At 39.9% G+C, this 27,402-nt stretch overlaps 1 protein-coding gene and 1 pseudogene across 1 annotated transcript in view; one reads left to right on the top strand and one right to left on the bottom strand.

Annotated features, from left to right (window-relative positions):
* The first annotated feature begins 829 nt into the window (after nt 1–829).
* Nucleotides 830–5,464, top strand: LOC133662703 (adenosine deaminase 2-A-like; annotated as a pseudogene).
* A 1,565-nt stretch (nt 5,465–7,029) lies between these two features.
* The window catches only part of LOC133662626 (probable polypeptide N-acetylgalactosaminyltransferase 8), a 55,814-nt gene continuing 35,441 nt past the window's right edge, over nt 7,030–27,402 (bottom strand). The window contains exons 3-12 of the mRNA XM_062066740.1: nt 24,631–25,041; nt 21,573–21,712; nt 21,309–21,390; nt 19,820–19,922; nt 15,232–15,417; nt 14,097–14,234; nt 13,569–13,664; nt 13,325–13,492; nt 8,151–8,314; nt 7,030–7,063 (exon numbers count right to left, since the gene is read on the bottom strand). Coding sequence (XP_061922724.1) covers nt 7,030–7,063; nt 8,151–8,314; nt 13,325–13,492; nt 13,569–13,664; nt 14,097–14,234; nt 15,232–15,417; nt 19,820–19,922; nt 21,309–21,390; nt 21,573–21,712; nt 24,631–25,041 — 1,522 coding nt within the window. The remainder of the gene's footprint in view (nt 7,064–8,150; nt 8,315–13,324; nt 13,493–13,568; nt 13,665–14,096; nt 14,235–15,231; nt 15,418–19,819; nt 19,923–21,308; nt 21,391–21,572; nt 21,713–24,630; nt 25,042–27,402) is intronic.

The raw sequence follows: 27,402 nt of genomic DNA on the forward strand, positions 1-27,402 counted from the left end.
AACACATTTTCATTTTTTACTGTCATATATTTAGATATTTGAGCTTTATTTTTATTGAAATCTTAATTTGTATTTGTTTATTTGTAAACTTAATTTTTTCAGTTGCAGATCTTTCTTTTTCAGATTAAAATCGTATGTTTTTTCTTTTTTCACATTTAGACTTTTGGCCCGAATTAAGGTTGGGGGCTGGTATCAACTGAGAGGGGCATGGGATCATGCATAAATAAATAAAGGATAGGGGGTACACTTCTACGTTGCCTTGAGGGAATGTAATGTGATGCTATTTATGACTATTTATGACAGGCACAGCATGAATCAAAAACACAAAATGATTACACAGTAAGTACATTTTTTAAACTGGGATTGGAATTTGACATGCAGTATACAGTATGTCACATGAGAGACACAATCGATTGCTTTATTCTTTATTTACCTGAAGCGGGTCTTGAATTGTGAATGCTTCTGCATTGAATTTGTCATGCACTGAATTGTTCTTTTTCACTAATTTTTATACATTGAATTTTTATGAACCAAATTTTTAAATGCACATTTTGCTCACACAATGAAATTGTCAGCATAATTTGAATTTCAGTGCAGATAATTCAAACACCAAAAATTCAAATTCAATGTAAAAAAAAACCTTTGGTAATAAAGACACAAAATAACCTCCATACATCCATAGTTGTTTACAGTAAATTGTGTACTCAAATGTTTTAGTCTCACTCACATATCTTCTTTTTGCATTTTAAAGCGCTACTTCGAACCATCTTTTTTTTTTTTTAAATCCAATACGTTTTAATACATTTTCCAGAGATTTAACTACAGGTAGGACAAGCATTGTTACAGTAATTATGAAAATAAAATGTAACCAAAAAACAAAACAATTCTGAGCAACCCATACGCAACCAAGATCAATAGTATACGGAAATCAGTGGTTTGTTCCTGGGTTAGAAATGTATTTAAAATCCAACAGTGCAAAATATGTATTCTTGCAATTTTTCAGCTGCCCTTTTAATTTTGATCAGGAGTTTATAGAGAAAGCACCAGTAATTAGTACAGCATTACACACTTTTACCTATACTGATGTTTTAAATGTATTGATATTGTTTTCCAGAGCTTTGAGTGCCTCTGAGGTGAAAGCGGCAGTGAAGGAGGCCATTGAGCTGCAGAAGTCGTTCCCTGATGTGGTTGCAGGATTTGACCTGGTAGTAATCGTTAATGGAATCAACACCATGAGGGTGACATTGCTAACATTGTGTTGTTGCAGGTGGGCAGGGAAGACAGCGGCAGGCCGCTATGGTACTTCCGGGACGCTCTTTCCCTGCCTGACCAACTGGGCGTCACGCTGCCTACTTCTTTCACGCGGGAGAGACCAGTGCGTGAATCCTGTAAAACGCGTTTATACTAAATATGTGCTGAAGTTGTTTCTCTCCTTGCAGATGAGGAAGGCACCGAGGTGGATCAGAACATTCTGGATGCGCTCGTATTCAATACCAGCCGCATTGGCCACGGATACGCACTGGCGCACCACCCGATCGCTAAGGAGCTCTCCAGGAAAAGGAACGTGGCGGTGGAACTGTGCCCCATCTCAAACCAGGTCTAATAAGCATCTGTTGACTTCATACTTGCCAACTTCGAGACCTCAGAAGTAGGGAGATATTCAAAAGGGTTGTGTCACATATATATATACTGTGTATATATACTGTATATATATATATATATATATATATATATATATATATATATATATATATATATATATATACATATATATATATATAATTAGTCAAGGTTTCTGTGGTTTATCCGTTATACAGTGCTCAATACCGAAGTAGAGCAGAATATACGTTAGGTCAGGAAAAAACACAAGAGGCTATATCATCCCTAAAAGCCTGTTTCGTCAGGGGATTTTATTGAAGTGTCTGTGGCTGTTACATGTGTATATATATATAGGGTACATTACATGGGGGGGTGGCCATTGTTGCACAATACCGCCTTGCTTCTTTGTCGGCATGATCAGACCAGTTTGTTTAAAGTAGACATGCTGGGTAGTATATAATAAAAAAACTTTTCTTTCAGGCACAGGTTACATCTTTTAGCTGCACTGTTGTATGGTGAGCTGGATGCATCAATTCGCCATGTAATGGCGTGATCAAGTTTATTGTCTTTAAGAGTCCATATGTATTTACTCAGCTCTGTAGAGTTCTTGAATTGGGGCCTACGAAATGATGCTGTGTGATTGTTATAACGGGTTTTAAAGGTGTTCTCTGTGAGTCCAATGTAAGTCTCTTTGTTTGAGTTGTCCTTGCGGGTGACACTGGCTTGGTAAACAACTGATGTGCAGCTAAAAGATGTAACTTTTGACTGAAAGAAAAGTTTTTTTTTTATTATATACCACACCAGCATGTCCACTTTAAACAAACGCAACGAACTGGTCTCATCATGCCGACATAGAAGCAAGGCGCTATTGTGCAACAATGGCCACATTACTTATTTTCATGACTATTTACATTGTAGATGGTCACTGAAGGCATCAAAACTATGAATGAACACATGTGGAGTTATGTACTTAACATAAAAAGGTGAAATCACTGAAAAAAAATGGTATATTCTAGTTTCTTCAAAATAGCCACCCTTTGCTCTGATTACTGTTTTGCACACGCTTGGCATTCTCTCGATGAGCTTCACGTAAAATCCAACGGTACCTGGGTTGGGGGTGACGTCAAGCCGGTTGCACTTCAGCATGCGGCGATCACCCCCCCCCCCCCCCCCCCCCCCCCCCCCCCCGTGACCCCAAGAGGGACAAGCGGTAGAAAATAGATGAGGGATTGATTTCAACACCTCCAAATTTGTTAATGAAAACTAGAACTAAGATGCACGTTACAATCAAACAGCTGGTGTGTAATAAGTACAATACTTAAAACATTAACACTTTTTAGGGCACAACAAAAACCACATACTCTATACAGTATACTACTAGTAGCCATCCAACGTCTTGGGCTTGAAACTGTACTTGAAACCAGGCCTGGCCCTAACCAATCTGGCGCCCTAGGCAAGATTTTAGGTGGCGCCCCCCCCACATCGGCAGTGAAGTGTATATACTCACAAGAAACCGAATAGCTTTGTCTTTGACCTTTTTTTTACTTAAAGAAAGCAAATTAACATATTATATGAGAATGTTATGTTATGATTATCTTTAACCGAATCACAGCAGTGCTCAAATTTAAAAAACAGAATTCCCTCTCATGTGATATTGCTTAATTAACATTAATGATGTGCACTTTAACAACTAGGCTTACAACTATACCCAATATATAAAGGGGTGGAAAAGTGACTATTACCTGCAGGGCAAACATTAGCTAACCAGAAGGCAATAACAATGTAAACAAAAAACACCTGCTTAAAAGATCTAATACAAATGTCCCTGAGGAATGTAAGGTGGGAGTACTGTAATTACCTAACGTTACATTATTATTTTCCATAACAATTTAGCCCCCTCCACAATATTAACCCAACGTTAAAACAGAACTAGCTATTTATTGATTAGCAATTGCGAATCATGTGACATTAGCTTAATGCTAAAAAGCCAGGTTACTATCACATTCTGTAACAGACAAATAATTTCATGTAGGCTAACGTTACCTACCTGCTACCTCTGTCTTTTTCTCGTTTCTCCTCCTCTTCTTTTCTGTTTTTTCTTCCCTGGGCACCTGACAGTTTTGACCGTTTTGACATCTTGTGTTGATTTTTTGATGTGGTAAGAGTCATGATACGGGAAGGGAGGGAGCGCACCGTGCGGGGGGATGGGGGAGGGGCGTAATGTTGTAACAAATAATATTTCTATTAAATAGGCTTTACTTTGCATTTTAATTAACGTGGGATTATTTTTTGTATTTGAAAATAATAGTACCAACTTTTTTTTTTTTTTTTCTCCAACATTTGTGGCACTGGCGTGACGCCCCCTGATGGACGCACCCTTAGCATTTGCCTATACGGCCTATGCCACGGGCCGGTGTTGCTTGAAACGTAAAGTCATACTTGCAATTGAGACAGATAATTATTATAATAAAACAAAATATAACACCTGGACAGCAGTTATCATAATCAACTAAGTTTTAAATGTTGCAACAAAAAAGAGATGTATAAAAAACAATACTTATTAACGCACACAAAAGTACCAAAAATTGGTAGCATTGAGTACCAGTATCGATTCTCAGGTACTGGGATTTGGTACAATATCAGTTCAAATTAATGATGATTGCGACCACTAGATGTCGCCAAAACAATAGGATACATCTGTCATAAGGTTAGTCTCTCTCAAAACCTCCCATTGTTATTTTGAGTATTTTCACTTGATCAAGTCTTTTCTAACATTCCGCACTGCACAATAATAAAAGGATGTATTAGTTATGCCGTAGAGTTAATGTTTTAGTTCTGTTTGACTCATTTCATTCACTTGATCAAAACTTTCCTAACATGCCACATTACCGAATAATTAAAAATGTACTAGGATCCCTGCTGTTGTACTACCGCACGGTACGGACTGAGTGTCACGCATGAAAAAACAAATCGGTTGAAGGAAACGTTTGTTAGCTGGTTATTATCGTGTGACCTCTGACAACCCTAATTGGCCTGTGTTCCTTAGGTGCTGAAACTGGTGTCAGACCTGCGGAACCACCCTGCAGCGGTGCTCATGTCTGAGGGCCACCCGATGGTGATCAGCTCAGACGACCCATCCATGTTCGGCACCACAGGCCTGGCGTACGACTTCTATCAAGCCTTTATGGGCATTGGGGGCCTGAATGCAAACTTGGGCACCCTGAAAGAACTGGCCCTCAACTCCATCAGGTGGCGCTCTATGTGCACAGCTTCTTGTTTTGGTAGCGTCAGTTCACACCAGCTTCTCTCTGCCCGCAGGTACAGCTCACTGCCGGACCATCTTAAGGACGCGGGTCAGGCCATGTGGCAGAAGAAATGGGACGCTTTTGTTTCAGCTCAGCCTTGAGCCACATGGACCCTTTTTATGCGGGAACATTGAGCTTGTGATGACTGTCGGAGCCATCCTCGTGGTCATCTGTTTGAATTGGACTTGAAGCCCCTACTTGGTAGGATGACATAACCACCCGAAAGACATTTGATAAATAAATCTCCTCTTTTCTATTTTATATATTGCCAACCACATAAAGTGTATGCTAAGCTCACCAACTAATGGCAGCCGGCAGAACTGTGTTGGAATGTAAGACCACGTGACTTGCCGCGAGAGTCATCTATTGGTTAATTGATTTTTAAAAATGTTGACTATCACGCTGCATTAGATCGATCTGAACTCTGTTAAATTGGGGCTTTAAACAGGATTTTATTTTGAACCCCTGGCCCCATTCCCATTACAAAATGTTTTCACACTTTTTTAAATTTATGTAAACAATTTTGATACTTTTTTTAAACAAGTTTGTATTTTATTTGATGCATGTTTTATATATAAATGAATGAAAAATAAATTGTTCAATACAGTAATCCTCGTTTATCGCTGTTGATTGGTTCCGCAAAGTACAAAATGTTCATTTTTAAAATTGAATTTTTTTATGAAAGCCATGAAATGACACCCTTTAACAGACCTGGTTAAAAAACCAAAAAACCCACTCTAAACTATTATTTTTAAACCTTTAACCTCAAAACTGTTGCTGGCAAAAAAAACACGTATGTTTTCAAATTACCGTAAGTCTTAAACTATAGAAAGTATTCCAATGGTTGGAATCTGATCATTTGATTGATATACGGGTTATCACGGTAATCATAGGGACTACTTCACAGCAGCTCCAGGCAGACAAGGCACAACGCAGAGTGAGCAGGGTTTGTTTACAGAGCAACTACAGTATATGTATGTATATTTGTGTGTGTGAGTGTGTTTAAATATACACACACACACTTATTCATGTATCGGAATAAGCAAATATATACATTCATATGTATATTTATATATATTATATATATATATATATATATATATATATATATATATATATATATATATATATATACACAAATGTGTGTGTGTGTATATATATATATATATATATATATATATATATATATATATATATATATATATATATATATACACACACAAATGTGTGTGTGTGTATGTATATACACAAGTGTGTGTGTGTATATGTATATGTATGTATGTGTATATACAGATGAAACTCAAAAAATTGGAATATCGTGCAGCAATCGATTCATGTGAGCAATTCAGCTTGTGAAACTAACATGTGAACACATTGCATGTAAAGTGAGATATGTCAAGCCTTTACTTGTTATAATTTTGATGATCATGGCTCACAGTTACTGAAAACCCCAAATTTTCTGAGATTTTGCATTCAACGTTTTCATAAGCTGTAAACCATAATTATCAAAATTATATCAAAAGAAGGCTTGAATTATCGTGTGTTGCATGTTATGAGCTTAAGTCATGTATTAGTTTCATCTAGTAAATGTAATTGCTGGAATAAACAAACCTTTGCTTGATATTACATTTTTGTGTGTGGGTGGGTGGGTGGGTGTGTGTGTGTGTGTGTGTGTGTTTATATATTATATATCATAATGAAAACATAAATTAAGATTTCTTCTTGACACACATCAGGCAAGGATTTGAACCCAGTACCTCTGAGTACACGCCTCAAAATTACTGCCATTATAGCAAGTTTATTTATGGAGTACAATTCGCAAACAAGACAATTCAAAGTGCTTTACAGAAAAATTACAAGGCAAAGTAAAAAATAAAATAATTAAAATGATCATGATTGAAATTAAAATAATAAAAAATAATCATAATTAAAATCAATCAAATAGTGTAGATAAAATACTTTCAGTTGTCATATGCACAATTAAATAAAAGTGTTTTCAGTCTGGAATTGAACATTGCCAACTTTGAGTCGTGTCTCACATCTTCTGGAAAACTATTCTTTAGGACCATAAAACTGAAATGCAGCTTCACCCTGTTTAGTCCTGACTCTAGCCACCAGCAGGAGATCACTCCTTGAGGTTCTCAGAGCCCAAGATGGTTCTAAATGTCAGAGATGTACTTTGGCACAAGACCATGAAACTACTTGTACACAAGCAGAGCTGTTTTAATGTCTATTCTCTGAGCAACAGGAAGCTAGTGCAGTGACCTAAGCACTGGACTAATATGGTCGTATTTCCTGGTTCTAGTCAGGCCTCGAGCAGCAGCATTCTGAACGTACTGCAGCTGCTTTACAGCTGGTTTAGAGAGCCAGTGAGAAGGCCATTACAGTAATCTAACCTGCTGGAGACAAAGTCATGGATTAGTGTTTCTAAGTCTGTATAGACATTATTCCTCTGATTTTGGCAATGTTCTTCAGGTGTTAAATGATATTCACTTTATGTGGCTGTTAAAGTTCAAGTCTGAGTTCATTATCAACCCTAGATATGTAACCTGATTATTAGGTTTCAGTAAGCGGGTCTCAAGGTCACTAATAATAGTTTCTCTTTGCTTCTGTGGACCAAAGACAATGATTTCAGTTCTTTCTGAGTTTAGCTGAGAAAAAAATGTTTTGCATCCACACAACGATCTGTTCTATGCAGCGACAAAGTGACTCAACATGCCGACGTTCAGCTGCCATCAGTGACCCGTAGATCTGAGCGTTATCTGCATAGTTGTAGTAAGATGCATTGGAGTTGCGTATTAGCTGGCCAAATGGCAGCATGTACAAGTTGAACAATAGGGGTCCAAAATCAAGTCCTGAGGAACCCCACACGATTTTAGATGCACAAACGGGATCCCCCAACGGATTGTGGTGCCCTATGCATGGCAAATTAGGAGGGGTGGCCCTGATAGGAAGTCGATGTGTAATATGGAATGTAATTGTAGTTACAATATAGCTCAGGTAGTTGTGCTGTTTAGCTCTGATTTTCAGGTTCTGCTGCATTTTTTCGTCTTACAAAGGCTTGTACTGTGTAAAAGTATCTCTTCCTGGTGATACTTTACTGTTCATTTTAAGTGTGTAGGGTAACACCGGCTACTTTTTTATAACCGAAAACAATAATGATCATTTTGTGATCCATGTGAGTCATCCAGTGCAAAAAGTGACTTCTCAACCCCCCCCCCCCCCCCAAAATTCCTGAATTGTTACCTCGCCTGCTGGATCTGACCCTTCTTTACTTCCCTCTCTTTGATGTAATTCTGTATGTTCCAGATCTGACCGGTGCACCGCTGAATGATAAGCTCGTAGTAGCCGTCTTGACCCGTGGCGATCTCCAGACACCTCTTTGTCTCCCTGTTCTGGATGGACGTTCCCTGGAGCACACATGGTGAAGGCGGTCAGTGTATGTTTATGTGCTAAACACTTTAAATAGGTCATATTTTGGAAAAAATATATAAAATGTTGCCTGTTGGCACCTGTTTTTGTATATTTGGGATCTCTAAAAGTGCAGAAAATGTGAATTCAAAAACAAATTTAAATTTATAAAACAATGTTGTCTTGTTCCAAACAAGCTGTTATTAGTTTTGTGACGCTTACCAACTTGTGATCAGCCAATATCTCCGTGCAGAGTGGAGGTTTTCCAGGAGATATTTCTATTTTCTCCAGCAGCAGTTGCAGTCCAAACAAAAAATATGTCCCAGCGAGACCCCTAAGCTAAAATGCTATTGTTTGTATAAACAGCACAGGTCATCTGAAAAAGTAACAAGTGCACTTTTTTTGAAATTTTGCCTATCGTTCACAATCATTATTAGCGACAAGAATGCACATGTTTGTTTTTTTTTGGGTGGGGGGGGGGATTTTAAAGATGATAGAAAAACGCTTGGAAGATGCGGCAAATGGGAGTCCCCTGTGTTGCTTTCGAAGCCCTCTAAAACAACTTCAAAACCCTCCATAAGTGTTTTATGAACACAATGCAAGTCTATATATAATGTAGTAACTGACAAATTCATAACGATTTGCAATATGTACAATATTTACCGTATTTTGTTAATTTTAATCATTGCCGGAACTAATTTCTCTGCGCATTTATTTCCATTTCCATAGCAGCGCACTTCCAACTTCTAGCAACAAATGTGTGTTCTACTTCCGGTAACAAACGGGAGTGTGTTCTGATCAGAGGTGTGGACTCGAGTCACATGACTTGGACTCGAGTCAGACTCGAGTCATGAATTTGATGACTTTAGACTCGACTTGACAAAATGTAAAGAGACTTGCAACTCGACTTAGACTTTAACATCAATGACTTGTGACTTCACTTGGACTTGAGCCTTTTGACTTGACATGACTTGCTACTTACCCCAAAACCTAAAGTTTAAAAAGTTATTTGGGAGCGCTCCGTAGCTTTCATTTTGTACGTGTCTGTCTATCAGTCTGTGTGCTGCGTGTCAGCGTGTGTGCGCTCAGTACAACAGCCAATCAAATTAGATCTACATTGTTTTCATCACACAGCATTCAAATTGCAGGACAACCAATGAACAAGAGTTGTCAAACAACGCGCCAGTGAGAAAGATTTATACCAAAGTTGGTTTCGTTCGGGTATAAAAACTACGACTTGGTAAACAAAAAACGAATTGCCGTATGCAAATCACGCAGTTCGAATATTACAGACGGAGACGCAACCACTTCCAACTTCGTTCGACATTTGAAGTTGCACAAAGAAGGGTAAGTTTTGAATGTAAGATAACGTTTATTGGCTAAGTAACATGACTTTTATTTGCTGTGTAGTTAAATCAGTGAGGCTGTAAACTCACTGCTAACGTCATAACCATAGACATCTTATAAGTAGACGCAGCATCGAGCGCTACTGCTTACTGGCGCAGACGAGACGCGGGGCCGCCATCTTGGAGTGGTGATCCGCTCCACTCAGTGCAATTCATTTGGCAGGAGCAATGAACTGTCAGCGCATTTAATTCATTTTACCTCACTGAATACCACTCATTTTCACGCGCTTTTTGTCATACGTGTAGTTATGATAACGGACACATGTTTTATTATTCATAGTTTGCTTAACAGTAATATAATATTCTTACATGGTATAAGTGACCAGACGTCCGAGATCAAAACTGGGAATATAAGCCAGAGAAGGGGGAAAAAATCGGTCAGCTATTTTTAAGTTGAAGAAACAATATAATTACGTTATATATACATGCGTATATCTACATAAACAATGTATGAAAACATTAGATATCTATATATCTTATAGACCGTATCTCTGTTGCTGCAGCAGCAGAGAGTTTATTCTGTTGTGACACTTTGTACTGATATTTTGTATTACATTCTTCCCTTAAATGATCATGTTTACAGTGATTGTTATATATGTATTTTTTATGTATGTCACTTTGGATAAAAGCGTCTGCCAAATACTTAAACATATATAAACACCTGAAAGTCTTTATATCAGCTAAACCACCATCTGTTTCACTGGATTCAGAATAAAACCAAATGCTGTCTTACCCAACAATGTTAGTATTTGAATATTGTTACTTGAAGACTTATTCCTGGTTACAATTATACTGTTAAGAAAGTATTGTCTTATATTTTGCCTAAATGAGAATGCATCATAATCAGTGGCGGCTGGTGAATTTTGTTTTAGGTGGGGCTGAAAGTTTGTAAACCAAACCCCTGTAGGGGCGTCATCCTCCCCCAGAAGATTTATTTGTGATTTTCACATACAAATATTGAAGATCTTTGCTCCTTCTCAACTCTGTGGTAATGTTATTTTCATAAAATACAACCAATAGTACATTATGTTAAATCTTACTTGTGAAAAGTAATCCCCCGATTCCTATTTTCAACAGTCCGCTCATTTGAGCAGGGAAAACGCTGAACACCAGCCCGGCATCTTTGTTTTCTACCTGTCACTGTCAGTTTAGGCTGCTCGCCGGCTCCTCATCGACCACTTCAAGATGCAATTTGCTCGCGTCACAGCAACTAATACTGCGTCTACTTATAAGATGTCTATGGTTATAACATCATTTCAAACACAGCTATATGTTGCGTCCACTGCAGTTTGCTACCTTATTCATACTTTTTGTCAAGTGATTTTTTAAGCAGGGTTGCATGAGGTACCTATACATAACGTAACGTTAGTCAATGTATCACACACAGTAACATAACGTTAGACGGCGGTCAGCAGCACCGCGTATTTTAGCCACCTACAAAAAGACAAACATAGTCAAATAAAGGTCAGTTAAAATGTATAGTATATTAAGAATATGTGTACATATTGCATAGGGCCCTGACATCTAAAAAGTACAACTCTGTTCATTGTTATGTTCATGTATTTGTTATGTTTTTCATGTGTACGCACACATAAACACACATACAGTATGAGATGAGATCAATGAGATAAGGTAAGAACAGAATAGAAACTGCTGTGGAACTAGTTACAATGCAATATGCCATGGAAATACAATGTTAACACTTTTGTACAAATAAGTACAGTTGCACTTGTTTTTGCAAATGTGTTTATTCTGTAAAGGAATGAGTTAAATGTTTAAAATTGTTTAAACTATTAAAATGACTGGTTAAAAGTGCTATAATGAATTGCAATGTCAGTACTATTTTTTTTCCTGCTATTTCAAATGCACTTGTTTTAATAAATAAATACAGCGGTTTAAAAGCATACACAATCTGTGTAAAAATATTAGTCTGTGGTTAAAAGGACTTGAAAGGACTCGAAACTCAAAATGCAGGACTTGTGACTTGACTTGAGACTTTCCAGTCTTGACTTTTGACTTGACTCGGGACTTGCCTGTCTTGACTCGGGACTTGACTTGAGACTTGAGGGCAAAGACTTGAGACTTACTTGTGACTTGCAAAGCAATGACTTGGTCCCACCTCTGGTTCTGATCATGGCAGACTTGGTAACAGACAACGAAGACGACTATTTTTGGACAAATGAGGATTCACAACCTTATCTTTTTGAAGCTGAATATACGGAGGATAAACTGCTGCTTTTAGAAGCCAGCACCAAGGAAAAGCCAAGAGAGTGAGGTGAAAGTCAATCAAAGCTGCAAAATGTGGAATTTGAAGCCAAGCTATTTTGACATTAATAGAGTGCTTACCCAAATAGACCAGAAAAAATGTCCCAGGCTAGCTGGACCAAACAGACAACTGTCCATCGAGTGAGGTACACTTTATATCGATCATGATACACGCAGTACATCATGCGTGTTATTACAACTACAGTACATACGCTGTCTGACTAGCTGTGTACAAACAAAACATGAAATGTGGGCTAATTCTTTACAGATACTGTAATATGATTGTTCATGTTTTTCAGTCAGTAGAGATAGGTGTTCTATCGCAGTGTTGTGCATTACTAACTCAAACGCATTTCGCGTTGACGTAGAAGCTAGTTTATCTCTTGCCGTAGTTAGCTTTTACGGCTAATACCGTAGCAAGCCGATGTGTTACTATGCCAGAAAAATAGTTCCTCAGTGTTCGCGCTTACGATAACAATGTCGCTATAGCTTGGTTATTATACCGGTTACAAATCATAAATGACATATTGTTGACCGTTTTTGAATGCATTTTTAAAGTGTTTTAGAGGTAGAAACAATTGCTCCCATTAGCTGCATTGCTAGTCACCAAGAACAAGCCGATTTTTACATGTTAGACTGAAAAAAGAAACTTGTCTTCTTGTCTCTCACAATGATTGTGAACGATAGGCAAAATTCCTAAAAAAACAAGTGCGGTTTCCCTTTAACTTTTGTGCTTCGTCACAATATAATCACCCGAGCATGGAGCCCAGCGAGACCAAAGCCGGACATGGAAGCACAGAGCCAGGCCAAGACACTGGCCTCGGTCCGATGGGAAATATACAGAAGGATTTACTCAAAACTACAATTTATGACAACGGTGGATACAATGAAGCGGTAAATCCAAAAAGGGTAGATATATGACAATTTGTAATGATACGTTAGCATGTAGCATCCTCTTCACCATTGAAAGTAGCAAGTAGGACACTTGCACATGTGTAGAGTATTTACAGCGCTTCACTTTTTCCACATTTTGTTATGTTACAGCTTTATTTAAAAATAGAATAAATTCATTAATTCAAGCGCTAGAACTACAGCATGTCTGACGGTGGCAAAGACGCAGTCGCCGGGAGCTGCAAGGGGCAAGGCATGGAGGAGAACTTTGGCATGTAAATAAGAGCACCCACAAAACCGTTTTCAGAGACAGTCAGAAAGCGGCTTGAAGATGGTCCGTGAAGCAAAATGTATGCAACATTTTTTGTATAAACCACAAGGAAGTGTTTAAATGTAGGTTAAAAATCATATTATGACCCTTTGTAATGCATACTGTCCACTACTCACCTGTTGGAAGTCCCACAACATGTGGAACTTCTTCTCAGCGGCCATCTTGCAGTCGTACAGCGCCGGGTAAATGCCTTTGCCAGGATCCACCAAGCAGCGGTTGTTGTTGTACTTGTGGGACTTGATGCCACCGATGTAAAGTTGTCCGTTGGTGCGGTAGTAGCAGCGCTGCTCCACAGAAGGAGGATGGTCCAGAAATGCACACAAATAAAATAGGGGTGTGTGTGGGCGTGGGAGAGCATACCTGAGGGGCGAAGTAGTGGCATGAGTAGAGAATGGGGGTGCTGCCTGGAACTGGACCTTGGTCAATGCAGAGATCCGGCTTCAGCTTGTTTATCAACTGCCAATAGAAGCAGAATGGCTCTTTCAGAATTTAGATCAGTGGTCGCCAACAGTTTTGAGTCCACGGACCTGCTTGATTCTGATGGAGTGAGACAGCAGTAAGGCAAGGCGACTGTCGATGTTGCGACTTATTTTTATTAACGTGACACTTGTTGTAAAGGTTCCATTGTATTTAAAAAAAATATATTATTTGAATGGAAACGGTACAAAAATAATATTGTTTATGTATTTTATTTTGGTGAATTGGATGTACCTTATTGTGAAGGGGCACTCTGCAGGATGTTTAACTGTGTGTGTCTGACGTCGTCACTTATGAGAGGTGATGTTGGTACTACGTCGTAGCGTCACAGGTTTTTTTTAATACAATGTGGAAGTTTCAGGGGCCACCCACGGATCGCGCAGTGTGTTCTGAATGATGTCTACTACTCACTGCTCCGTACGCCAACAAGTCGGCGAGAGGGTCCAACATGGGGTAAACGTTCTCCAGGTACCACTTAAAGGGTTTGCAGTTAAGCTTCTCCCTCAGCTTCTTCCTCTCAGACACATCGCCGATGTCCTCGCCGTGATTCTGAAGGCACACATGGGGAAATTAGGGATGTTTTATGCTGCCGATTCTAATATGGATTATCCGTGAGTGAGAGCTGCCGATAACAATAAGCTGTTGACAGTTTCATAATATCAACACAACGTTTAAACTACTTTCTTATTTGCTTTTATTACATACAATTGTTTGAGCATAACAAAGTCCGTAGTATACAACAACTAACCAAAAGTAAAACTACTATATACAATTATGTTAAATCATTTGGTTTTTGCCCTCAAAGTCCTCCTGTGTTCAGGGAATTATACGCCGAATTTGAAAACATTAACAAAAAAAATATTTTGAGAAATAAAAGTATCAATGTAATCACTTTAGTATCCATCATACACTGATACTACCTTTGGTAATAACATCACCAATTTATGGATGGATCCACCCTCTTACATGTCATGTATCAATGCTGACTCACCAACATTTGTTATGTTATCCTCTCTCTAACTCTTATTAATCTACTTATTCATTTCCTGTTAATATCCTGCTTACTTTCTGCTGTAACGTGCTATCATATACACTTTTTATTTCTTGGTGTTGTTTCAAGCTAGCTTAATTGTTGGCTTCTAGCTTGCTCTCAGTGTGTATGTAACATGTTTAGCCTTGTGACAATGATACTTAAGATACTTAAGATAAGAACCGCAGTTAATTTGCTGCAGTAGGGGTGATTATTATTAGATCCGAGGAGCGGCTCCACACTGTGTATGGAGATTCATAATCAACTGCTATCTTGTCAGTCAGGAGACTAAAATAAATACTGTCAGCCAGAACGGATCGGCATTAATAGGCAATGCCGATCACGTCCTTTTCAGAAAAATCGACCAATACTGATTGATGGCCAATCGATCAGCACAATTCTAGGGAAGATGTCCACCTTTCTTGGACAACAATGCTACTCTGCTCTTCTGGGAACACAAGATTTTGGAATGTCTTTAGCATTTGGTTTTCCTTCTTTTGAGATGTGACGACCAACCTCCAGCGGAAGGTTCCATGCGATGTTGACGTTGTGCTTGTATTCGTCCATCCACACCTCGGCCACCCGCAGTGCATTGCGCTTCATGGTGACGCTCAAGTCCGGCAGGTACGGCTTGGACGCACGCTCGATGTGTGCGATTTTGGAGCAAGGGATGATTTCCACGCTGCCACCGCACAGCCAAACCTGCAGGACAAAAGGAATGTACACTACATGCAGAACAAAAAAGATTGGTAAATATCCTGCGGCCTCATTTGTAAAGGTGGCTGTGCAGGAAAAAGTTGCATCAAACAGGGTGAAATATTGTTAAGTAACTTTCACCGCACTTATAGAAACATTTCATGCAGAAAGGGTTGCGTATATCTATGTACCTTTTTGACAATGTGTAAGGCAAAGCACTTTTATTTATAGAGCACAATTTGCACAAAAGGCAATTCAAAGTGTAAATTTGAATAAGGAAAAATAATTCAAATTAAAATCTGAAAATACAATCGTCATGAAAACAATCATAAATCATAACTAATTAAAAATCAATCAAATGCTGTAGATAAAATACTCTGTTGTCATAAATAAGTGTTTTCAGGCGGGATTTGAACATTGCCAACGTTGAATCCCGTCTCACATCTTCAAGAAGACTATTCCAGATTTTAGTAGCATAAAATGGAAACGCAATGTCACCATGTTTGGTCCTGATTCTAGGCACTAGCAGGAGACCACTCCCTGAGGTTCTCAGAGCCTGAGATGGTTCATATGGTTCTAACATGTCAGATGTACTTTGGCACAAGACCATGAAAAGACTTGTACACAAGCAGAGCTGTTTTAAAGTCTATTCTCCGAGCAACGGGAAGCCAGCGCAGTGACCTAAACACTGGACTAATATGGTCGTATTTCCTGGTTCTAGTCAGTACTCGAGCAGCAGCATTGTGGATGTACTGCAGCTGCTTTACAGCTGGTTTAGAGAGCCCTGTGAGAAGGCCATTACAGTAGTCTAAGCCAGTGGTCCCCAACCTTTTTGTAGCTGCGGACCGGTCAACGCTTGAAAATGTGTCCCGCGGACCGGGGGGGTGTATTTTTATTTATTTTATTTTTTTTATTTTTCATAAAGAAATACAATCATGTGTGCTTACGGACTGTATCCCTGCAGACTGTATTGATCTATATTGATGTATAATGTATATATTGTGTTTTTTATGTTGATTTAATAAAATACATTTAAAAAAATAATAATAATAATTTTTTTTTTTATATCTTGTGCGGCCCGGTACCAATCGGGCCGCGGCCCGGTGGTTGGGGACCACTGGTCTAAGCTGCTGGAGACAAAGGCGTGGATTAGTTTTTCTAAGTCTGATCTAGACATTATTCCTCTGGTTTTGGCATTGTTCTTCAGGTGGTAAAAAGCTGCTAATGTTATTGACTTAATGTGGCTGTTAAAGTTTCATTATTACCCCTAAATGTCTAACCTGATTATTAGGTTACAGTAAGTGGGTCTCAAAGTGACTAATAATAGTTTCTCTTTGCTTCTGTAGGCCAAAGACAATGATTTCAGTTCTGAGTTTAGCTGAAAAAAAACATTTTGCATCTACACAATGATCTGTTTAATGCAGTGACAAAGTGACTCAACAGGGCAAGCAAGGTTCACCTGCCACCAGTGACACATGGATCTGAGTGTCATCTACATAGTTGTGATAGTATACATTGGTAGCATGTATAAGTTGAACAACGGGTTTCTCAGCCCAGATTTTAGATATCTAGTGTGTAACTTATCAAGGCAGCATGTTGATGGACTCCGACTGTGGATGATTTCTTCAACTGTTTGGTCAGTGTCAGGAATGAAATGTGGCACTCCCTTTTCTGTCCCCAGACCGAGTCTTAATTGAGCTTTTTGCCTACTTTTAATCATTCTAACCTTAACAGGAGCAATGTTGTCTAAAACATTTACAATACTGGATGCATATGAGTTCAACAGATCATCAACATTTGCATATAGGGTGTTTTCAAAACTAATAATTTCCACAAATTGTGTTCGTATGCTATCATTTATGAGTCTTCCCCTAACAACCGCAGACCCAACTGCTGATTTGGGTCTAACAGACAAGTCAAAGAAAACACAGAAATGATCTGATAAAGCAGCATCGATAACACCTAACGTTTGAAATAGCAAGACCCTTTAGTAATGATCAAATTAAGAGTGCGGTCTCACCGGTGGGTGGGCTCGTTTAGTTAGTTAGACCAAACATTTCAAGCACAACACTGAGTTTTTTAGCATGCCTGTCATTTGCTACATCTACATGCACATTTATGTCCCCTGTGATGATCAAACACTCACAGTCAGTGCACACAACTGAAAGTAATTCCATAAAATCATTCATCCATCCATTTTCTACCGCATGTCCCTCTCGGGGTCACGGGGGTGCTGGAGCCTATCCCAGCTGCACTCAATAAATGAATTTGAATTCTGTGGTGGTTTGTCAATAGTGATATAAAGTATGGACAGTGGTGTGCTGTCAGGGCCAGCAAGGCCTTCTCTGCTGGCCTAACACAACCATAAATCATGATCAAAATTAAAGATAAAAGTAATTTTTTATTTACTTTCCCTATATATCTAAACGTATTCATATTCTCTTCATGTCATAGTATGCTCCTTCTAGCGCTGTTGTTTTTAGGTTATATAGTTTTTATCCAATCATAATTCAGCTAGCTTATGTTGCCATGCTGTGCCAAATCTGCCCGAGGCCTTCAGAATTAACAATGCTGGCGTCTGTGCACTGTAAGTGAACGGGCACATACAGTTGACAGACAGTTGCGATAGCCAATCAGATCACGAGTTGTTGTCAGTAAGGCTTCTAGCTGGCCTAAGGCAGATATATTGTGATGTTACGAGCCAGGTAACCCATTAACTCCATTACCCAGCATGCCACAGTAGTGAAGAGCGTGCGCAGTAGCCACGTTTAGCCAGCAGCGGGATGTTTGTGATGAGCACCTTGTGGAGTAAACTTTAAGAACTCGGCCAACACGCCTCATCTGCATCTTTTATGATTAGAAAAGACAACACACATATTTGCAAGGCCACTTTCAAGAAGGGTATTTAAAGAGACACTACATCTTGTGAGACGATGTCAGCCAACCCCGGAAGCTCGAATGGGTTCTACAGATTGTGAGTTTCAGATATGTTATTTATTTATTTTTTCACGTTTAATGTTTTTTACAATTTTAATTTTGATAGTACCACATAAGATATGTTTTTAATTGCTGATGCGGGTTTATTGATTTTTAAATGCGCCACAAAATCACCCGTTATGTACACTGTTGGTGGTAAATCAACGCCCAGTAGTGCGTAAATGTGTTTCTGTATAGTATTTCTCCAGCAATGGTCATGTGGTGATATAAATGATGGTATTTTGAGAGGTAATCATTGAAGTCGGATATCACTGAAGGCCTAGGTGGGAAACGCCACTGAGTATGGGTGACTGTTGTATCTCCATTTTGAATGACATACTCAAATGATGAAATAACGCCAAATGACAATTTATGGGTATGTATGTTCATGGCACAAACACCCCCAGCCCTCTAGTTTTGTCGTGCCTCAAACAAATAGTTAAAGTGAGGTGCGCTAGTTTCATATAGAACAGCATTTGATGTTTTTATCTGGTGCCATGTCTCAGTTAAAAACATAACATCGAGATTGTAAGAGGAAATAAAATCATTAATTAAAAATGATTTGTTACTTAAAGATCTGACATTGAGTAACTTGCTTGTTTTGAGATTAGCTAGAGTTTTCCGAGACATTGTGTTCTTCAAAGGAATGTGGATTACATTTCTCTGATCTAACTGGTTGATGTGATTTATTTGTGGCGGCCCGCCACGAAAGAATTACGTCCGCCACAAATTTAAAAAAAAAAAAAACTTTTTTTTTTTTGTCCTGTCCAGCTTCTCAGGCAAATCATATAGTTGATGTAGATGCCCATATAGGCTGTTCAGATTTACTTTACAAAAGAGAAGTGTAGGATACTTCTCTTGTTGCCTTATTTGTATTTGACCACTACTGTTTTCTGTTTATTTGTTACTGACTGACACCTCTGCCTCTGTTTCACTTTATGTTGCTGGTAAATAATATGGTTGTAGTAGTAGGCTAAAGTTAAATTATTTAGTATGCACTAATTAAAGGGGCAGAGCTTGGATGGATGGATGGATGGATGGACGTTTAAAACAAAACTGTTATTATTAATTAGTAAGTATACATTTTTTGAGCCTTTTTAGAGAAAATCATATCATTGTAGTAAATTATGCAAATTACTCGATGATGTCATGGTGACCACACCCATAGCCACGCCCCCACCGCCACAGGTATCTTGGCAGTTTATGGGAAACACTGGATGTTTATCAGCACAAAGGCCCTTAGCAACCTAGACAATAGCATTGACGCTGTTGGGAAGACAGCTATGGGCACTGCTGGCGGGGGCCAAGCTGGGGCAGCTTTGGTTAATTGAATAGGCTGAGGAGGAAGAGGGGCGCAATCTTTTTGGGATGACAGAATCCTTGATCATGCCACGTCCGGAGTAAGGGGCATCATTTTAATCCCTGATTTCACCAAGCTTTCTAGATGAGGAGAAAGACAGTGAAGCATCTCTGGAGGGTGTAGATGCAGATTTGTGGTGAGGGCCGTGATGAAGGTGATGATGATAGAGGAGTTGCTGCATCACAATCCTATATTAGGGAGACTGATACTGACTGTGTAGACCTCACGCAAAGCTTTTCAGACAGGAATCCGATAAGATCACCACCAAATAAAGCTCATACTCACATTTACACAGCGCTTACGCCCCCCAGGAAGAAGAAAACATTTCGCTTCCCCCTCCATGAGATGTTTACCAGTGAAATCATACTATTAAATTCAGTAAGTACACGCTCATTTCTTTGTGGCGGTAGTGTATTCACAGCACTAAAACTATTTAAAAAAAATAAAAAAAATAATCTTATATAATTTCTATTATTTATTCCAACAATTTCAGTTCAGCTTCTCATGCCAAATATTTTCTCCAAGTTTTTACAGTAACTAACATTAAAAGCTATAAAGGCTGTCGGTTTAGTGTTTACACTCAGTTTTTGGTTGGATGAGCAAAGTAAGGAAGATTTGCGAAAGTCTTGTCATGCTTGAATAAAAACTAGTCCTTCTTTATTAACCATATGTTTTTTAGCAGGGATGCTAACAGTCCCTTTCACAGACAATATATTGTTGTGCTTTCCTCTACCATTGCTGACGTTCTACTAGTTACATGAAAACACTTGATATGAAACACACTGCATCTTTTTCAAGAATACCCCTTTATTGCAAACCTGGAAAATGGCAGTCAACATTTTTTTTCAATTATTTTAAAACAAAGAGTCTTCTGGTGTATTTAGTTGAATTACCATTTTGTTTTCCAATGTGAAAAAGCAGGGAATTAATTCATATACGTACTTACAATTCATTCTGGCCCCCTGATTTTCCTTTGTCTTTGTACTTTTTTGTCCGTATGGATATGAAATAGTCTTAAATTATATTCATTATGGTCTTTAAAAAGTCTTAAATTTGACTTGTGAAACATGCACGGACCCTTTGGAGTCGCTGTCTCTGTATTTGTCATTGACAGTCCAACACTTGATTCTCAAACTCATCACCATACTCATGAGTTAATTAGCGTGACCATTATGGATGATTGTGGGAGGAACTCTTCAGTGCACTGCATGTGTGTTTATAAAGAGAAGAGTGCATACAATTGTGCGCAACATACTTTTATAAATCTGAATTTTCTTGTTGTGCAACCAATTTGGTTCAGGCCCTGCTTTTCTGTTCCACCTGGGACTTGAACCTGAGAGAGGAGAATGCTAGCTACTGAGCTAAAAAGCCCCAGCTATAAACCCAATAGCCACCACTACTCTTGAGGTTGTCAGTGTGTAAGGTTTACCACCGACACATGGTCAAGCCACGCCGGCTGGCCCCCGTTCCACATACACACATTCTAGGGTTTGGACTGACTACGTTCAGTTCCACACACACCTTTATAAATGAGGCTCCCAGACTTTAAAGGTGATCTTACCGAATGCCCAGCTCGACATTCTCACCACCGTATATCTTCATTCCTCCGTCCAGACTTCCGATCTCTCCAAAGAACTTGCTATCTGCGACAAGTATCCCATGACAGACGGACCTCCTTTTGAACCATTGAATCATGAGTATAACATCATCCACTGACACTCCAAAATGAGTCAGAAACAACTTGGTGAGATTTTTCATGATGGACTCACTTGCCAGGCTGCGACTCGTCCTTGAGCCGTACCACTCAGGCCTGAAGGACTCGTACATGCACACAAGGCCCAGTCAAAGGCATCGGCAGCAGGACCGTAGCGGGTCAACTTCAAGTCATCATAATTGACTTTATCAAAGACTGGTGTCACAATGACAGTTCGGTCCTCCTTGATGCGAGCCAGCAATGGTTCTGCCCTGAGTACACACACACACACACAGCACACACACATATACACACACACGCGACTCGACATCAGCTGAAGCTCTACTTCAGTCTTCTCAGTCTGAACCTGTCAGCCCTTCCGTTTTTACCGTATTGTGTCCCTCTTTCCCGCGTCTTCCCTTTTCTGTACTTCTACAGGCACAGCTTCAAGTCTACTCACCCTCGGATTTACTTCGTAACATCGGCCTAACACACATTATGCAGCCTGTAAAAGTCAGGCCTTTCAAAATAAAAGCATGCCTGCAAAGATATTAAGGTTGTCATGATACCAGAATTTCAGTAGTTGATACCGAAACCAATGAATTGCCTCAATTTTCGATACTCATTTGATACCGATTTTTTTTTTTTAACTGAACCCATGTACTTTTAAAATTTACTACTTTATTGGAAAGTATTTAAGATCACTGTGCCTCAACATCTTTTGCAAATAATTTAAATATCAGTATCAGCTGCCAAGATGTAACTATACATTCAAAAGAGAACAGCAGTGTTCAAAACAAACTTGACTGTGCTTATATATGATCATAAAAACAATAGTCAGCTGGTTACATTCTAAAAACAACAGCAGTGATGTGGAGCCTTCCAGTATATAAAATTAAAAATATTGTTAGTTTATTTGAATTGTAGTGACCTCATTATGTCATTTGTAATGATATAGGCTAAAACAGATTTAAAGACAAATCTTTGTGTGCACTTTATTAAATTGCTGCTGTTTTTTATGTTTACAGTATTTCATTTCTACAATGTGCCACAGGTCGATAAACAATTGCTACTTTTGGAGCCAACTTACCTTTTTTGCAGTATTTCCTGTTTTTTTATCTAATTGGAGAGGCACATGATTTGTTTTGTTGCTTGCTTGTTTTGGATGACTAAACCACATTTTCGCTTTAATTGGAATTTGTTTTGGATATTATGTGTATGTACCAGTCGCGTACACTACAACCTTTACAACAGTGGCAGTTTAATTTTCTTTGGGTGAAAAGTGTGATTTGAAAACGTTGTTTTGACATACGGCTACTACAGCTACTGTATACGTTCCAAAAAGGTGCTTATTAAGTTCACTGCTAAGGCGAAATGTTTCTAAACTGTGTCTTCTCGGCACTTCTGAAAGTGATAAAGGTTGTGTTGCAACAAGGTTTCTACACCCTTTGCGTACTTTGGTAACACTCCCTTGGGGCTTGTGGAGGCGGATCTTTGACACACTCTTCTCTTTCACTTCATCTCTTCTCAATTTTGATGCGTACAGTACATCGCTGCCACGCCAGATCCCTTCTGCTATGTCTTTTATCCTCTGGCAAAGCAGGTGCCGCTCCGCTTTGTGATGCTGTTACGATGCATACCGCCACAGTTCAATCTTAATTTCAATCAATAAATCAATCAGAGTTTACTTATATAGCCCTTAATCAGAAATGTCTCAAAGGGCTGCAGAAGCCACAATGACATTCTCGGCTCAGATCCCACATGAAGGCAAGAAAAAACTCAACCCAATGGGGACAACGAGAAACCTTGGAAGGGACCGCAGATTTATGACCGAGGGCGAAACAGAAGTGCTAAATACGCACTTCCGACAGGCTGACACAAATAGATAAATTTGTGGAAACGCTGACTCATGTTTTAAGACAGCAGGCGTTCTTCTTCGTCGCTGATTGCTCAGCACTCACACGCCAAGAAAAGACGCAGCTCTGCTAGGGAAAAAAAGTGGTGTCCAGTGTTTGCTACTAACGATACTGAAATAAGCAGGTATGGATTTATGTTTTGCGTGTTGGTTTTGAAGTATCAATACTTTTAACAACCCTAATTGGTATGGTCTAGCCCAGGGATGGTCAGCTAAATTATTTCACAGGCCACAATTCCAGAAAGCTCAGGGTGCCGGACTTCTCCCTTCACTATTAGTCTTATTTTGTATCCTACGGAGAACTAGCATCCTCTGCAGTGGACATTTGATTTTAGTCTATTTGTTTTGTCAATTACAGGAGCGCTCTGCTATTTAAAAAAATGTAAAATAAAAATTCTGCAAAAAAACTAGTCAAAGATCATCTCTATGACAGCACTTTAGTGTTTTTAGAATCTGCTGCAAAAATGTTTCTCACAAATGTTTTGAACTGAACTGAACAGGCCAACAGTTGAATAGCCCAAATGAAGAAAAATAGAGGACCGAAAGTGGAACCTTGAGGAACACCACTTGTATAACTAAAGAAAATGAACAAATGACTATTGACTGAATCTAAAGTAAACAAACTAGAGCCACACCTTTGTTACATAAATTACATTACAAACTGCCAAAAAGGAGGAAGGGGACTTAAGGGGGTGCCTGGAGGAACGCCTCAGTTATGTAAATCACAAGTTTATACACCAGTGTTCTATGTTTGCTAGCAAGGTAAAAATGCCAATGCAAGGGTCTGCCAATGTGTTTACAGAAGTCAAAGTTCCTCTATACAACAGGAGCACTCTCCAGTTTTTAGGAATGTGCTGTAAAGATGTTTGTCTGCAAAGTTTTAAACTGAACTCGGGGGGCCTGTATGGTGACATTCTTGGGCCAGATTTGTCTGGCCTCCCTGACAGGTCTAAGTCCCTAGTCCTGTCCATCCTTGTCACTCCCAACGAGAATCCAAACATTTTAAGCTCTGCGTCTTTTGGTTAGAGTGGCCATCTCCAGACCATGCATCAGTGCTGGTCTCACTGTCAACTTTTGAATTTTGCCCTTAAATTTTGCTGATCCTCTTAGTCACCTGACACTCTTCCTATTGCACCCTGCCTGCACTCGTTTCTTTACCTCTTTTCTATGCTCAGGACGGTTGACCCTAAGTCCTTAAACTCCTCCAGTTTCCTCACCTCTACTTGTATCCTTAGAGCAGTGTTTTTTTTTTACAGTAGAAGAATTTAAGCTCACCATTGCACATGGACTTCAATGTGGGCATCCAAGATGGCCACCACATCGCCCGTGGCCACTTTCCATCCTGACAGTCTGGCCTGAGTGAGGCCCAGTTGCTCAGTGTGCTGGACTCTCTTGATCAGGCCCGGACGTTCCTCGTGGATGACGTTGATGTACGCTTCCAGCTTCTCCTTCAGGTCCTCTGTGGAAGACGCACCTGGTGAGTATTTTGGTTGTCCAAGGATGTTCTGCCATGATCTACCGTTGGTGCTGTGGTCGTCCACCAGTATGATGTCTTTCAGGAGACGAGCGGGTGTCTTGTCGATGATGCTACGAATGGCCCGCTTGATGATGGACAGAGCTTCGTCCAGGTAGATCAACACCACACTCAAGCTGGGTAGATCATCCGGGTACTTCCTCTCAGCACATCTTTGAACAAACAAAACTGTGCTGTGAGATCATAGTGTTTTGCAGTTAGCTTACTTAGTATTGGAGTGTTGTTAAATGAATAGCTATCCAAAGGGTGTCCCATTACAACTTTTCACCTCCGATATGATAGGAGCCTCGATATTGATCCGATACCATATCAGCAAGAGTCATGCAATGCATAACTTTTCACAAAGTCATTATGGGGTATTGTTTGTAGAATTTTGTGGACGAAATGAATTTATTCCATTTTGGAATAAGGCTGTACTATAAGTGAAGCACTGTGAATATCATCCGGATGCAGTATACATACTTTTGTTATTTTGTAGTGTGAAATGATTTTGATCAAGGGAAATTAGTCAAACGGAGAACAACTGTAGCTATGAAAAACACTAACCTATTTATTATGAACGATCTGGAATGGACTTATGCCGTCTTTACGTTGAAGTGGCTAGGTATTTTTAATTTGTTTTGGTGATACTATTATAATCCCCCTTTTTCCACTGCAGCGGTTCAAGAGCCGGTTCAAAGTAAGATTTCAGAGATTTTGTTTACCATTGCCAAGATACCAGACGGTGCCGCCCACTTCTGAGTTTTTTTGGTTCAAATCTATTTTTTTTCCAGCACCGCAACCAAGCTGAAGCAGGGAGCCAAACCATCCGCATAATGAGGGAGTCGGGTTATTTTTAGTAAACGCAGGCGATTTACCTCCATCTTGTCGCGACACAGCACAAAACAATATTTTTGTGTGAATAAAATGGAAAACGGCACAAAATCCTGAACGTCCAAGGCAGGGGCGTCACTAGGTTTCAAGAACGGGGGTGGGGCTTGCAAGACCTTTTCGCTCACAACTTTTTGGCACTTTGGTATGACTCAAAGCATTTCTCAACCAGGCCGCTAAATGCAGTCCATCCATCCATTTTCTACCGCTTGTCCCTCTCGGTGTTGCGGGGGGGTGCTGGAGTCTATCCCAGCTGCTTTCGGGCGGAAGACGGGGTACACACTGGACAAGTCGTTACCTCATCGCAGGGCCAACACAGATAGACAACATTCACACTCACATTCACACACTAGGGCCCATTTAGGGTTGCCAATCAACCTATCCCCAGGTGCATGTCTTTGGAGGTGGGAGGAAGCCGGAGTACCCGGAGGGAACCCACGCAGTCACGGGGAAAACATGCAAACTCCACACAGAACGATCCCAAGTGAGGCACACACACTAACACCGTGCTGCCCCGCTAAATACAGTATGGAAGGGTTTGTTGTAGCCCCCATTGCTGAGTGGATCTTCTGTGAGAGGAAGAGGGGGGATTCATCATTTTGTTATGCAGTCTGTTGAAAATGATGGAAATTAAGCACCACTCTACATAGCAACTGACGCTGTGGTCAAAGTTGAAATTCCCACAAAACACATTTTAATATATTTTACACTCTGCTGCCATCTGGCAGCTAAAGGTGAGCGTCCGTCCCCCCCCCCCCCAATTAGCCACGTTTCATGTGTCAGGTAAACCGTGACAAATGGGGCCAAATGAATCCCCTTCCTACTGTATAAGTACAAAATGGTGGAAGCTACAAGCCAAACAAAGACAACAACACAAGTCGGACCTGCCTGGACTGCGGTGGAGGAGTTTGCGTGTCCCAATGATTCTAGGAGCTATGTTGTCCGGGGGCTTCTATGCCCCCTGTTAGGGTCTCCCAAGACAATCAGGTCCAAGATGAGGGACCAGACAAAAAGAAGCTCGAAGACCGCTATGAAAAAGAAAAAACAAGGACTCCCTCGCCTGGGCACGGGTCATCAGGGGCCCCCCTCTGGAGCCAGGCCCGGAGGTGGGGCTCAATGGCAGGCGCCTGGTGGCCGGGCCTGTCCCCATGGGGCCTGGCCGGGCACAGCCTGAAGAGGCAACGTGTGGTCCCCCAATGGGCTCACTACTAATAGGAGGGGGCATAGAGGTCGGGTACAGTGTGAGCTGAGCGGCAGCCAAAGGCAGGGCCCTTGGCGGTCCGATCGCTACAGAAGCTATCTCTCGGGACGTGGAATGTCACCTCGTAACTCTGTTTTTATCTTTTGTGACAGGACGATCATCTTCCTCTTTGCTAAAAGCAAACCTCAACAAACAAGTCCACAAAACTCCTGATAAACCTGAAAGGCAAGTTAAAACAACATCATGAAGTGTGAGAGTATATCACTGCATGTTGCACTACAGAAAATACCTTATGTGGAATTTTTAATAGCATATTCTTGTACACAGCAAAAAGGAAGCATCCTAATGAAGACATGCAATATTTGATGGACGAAGAAGACTGGACACATAAGCAAATAATCAGGTATCTATCTTAGGATTGATTGATTGATACTTTTATTAG

The sequence above is a fragment of the Entelurus aequoreus genome, linkage group LG12 (genome assembly GCF_033978785.1).
Source record: "Entelurus aequoreus isolate RoL-2023_Sb linkage group LG12, RoL_Eaeq_v1.1, whole genome shotgun sequence".
Lineage (NCBI taxonomy): Eukaryota > Metazoa > Chordata > Actinopteri > Syngnathiformes > Syngnathidae > Entelurus > Entelurus aequoreus.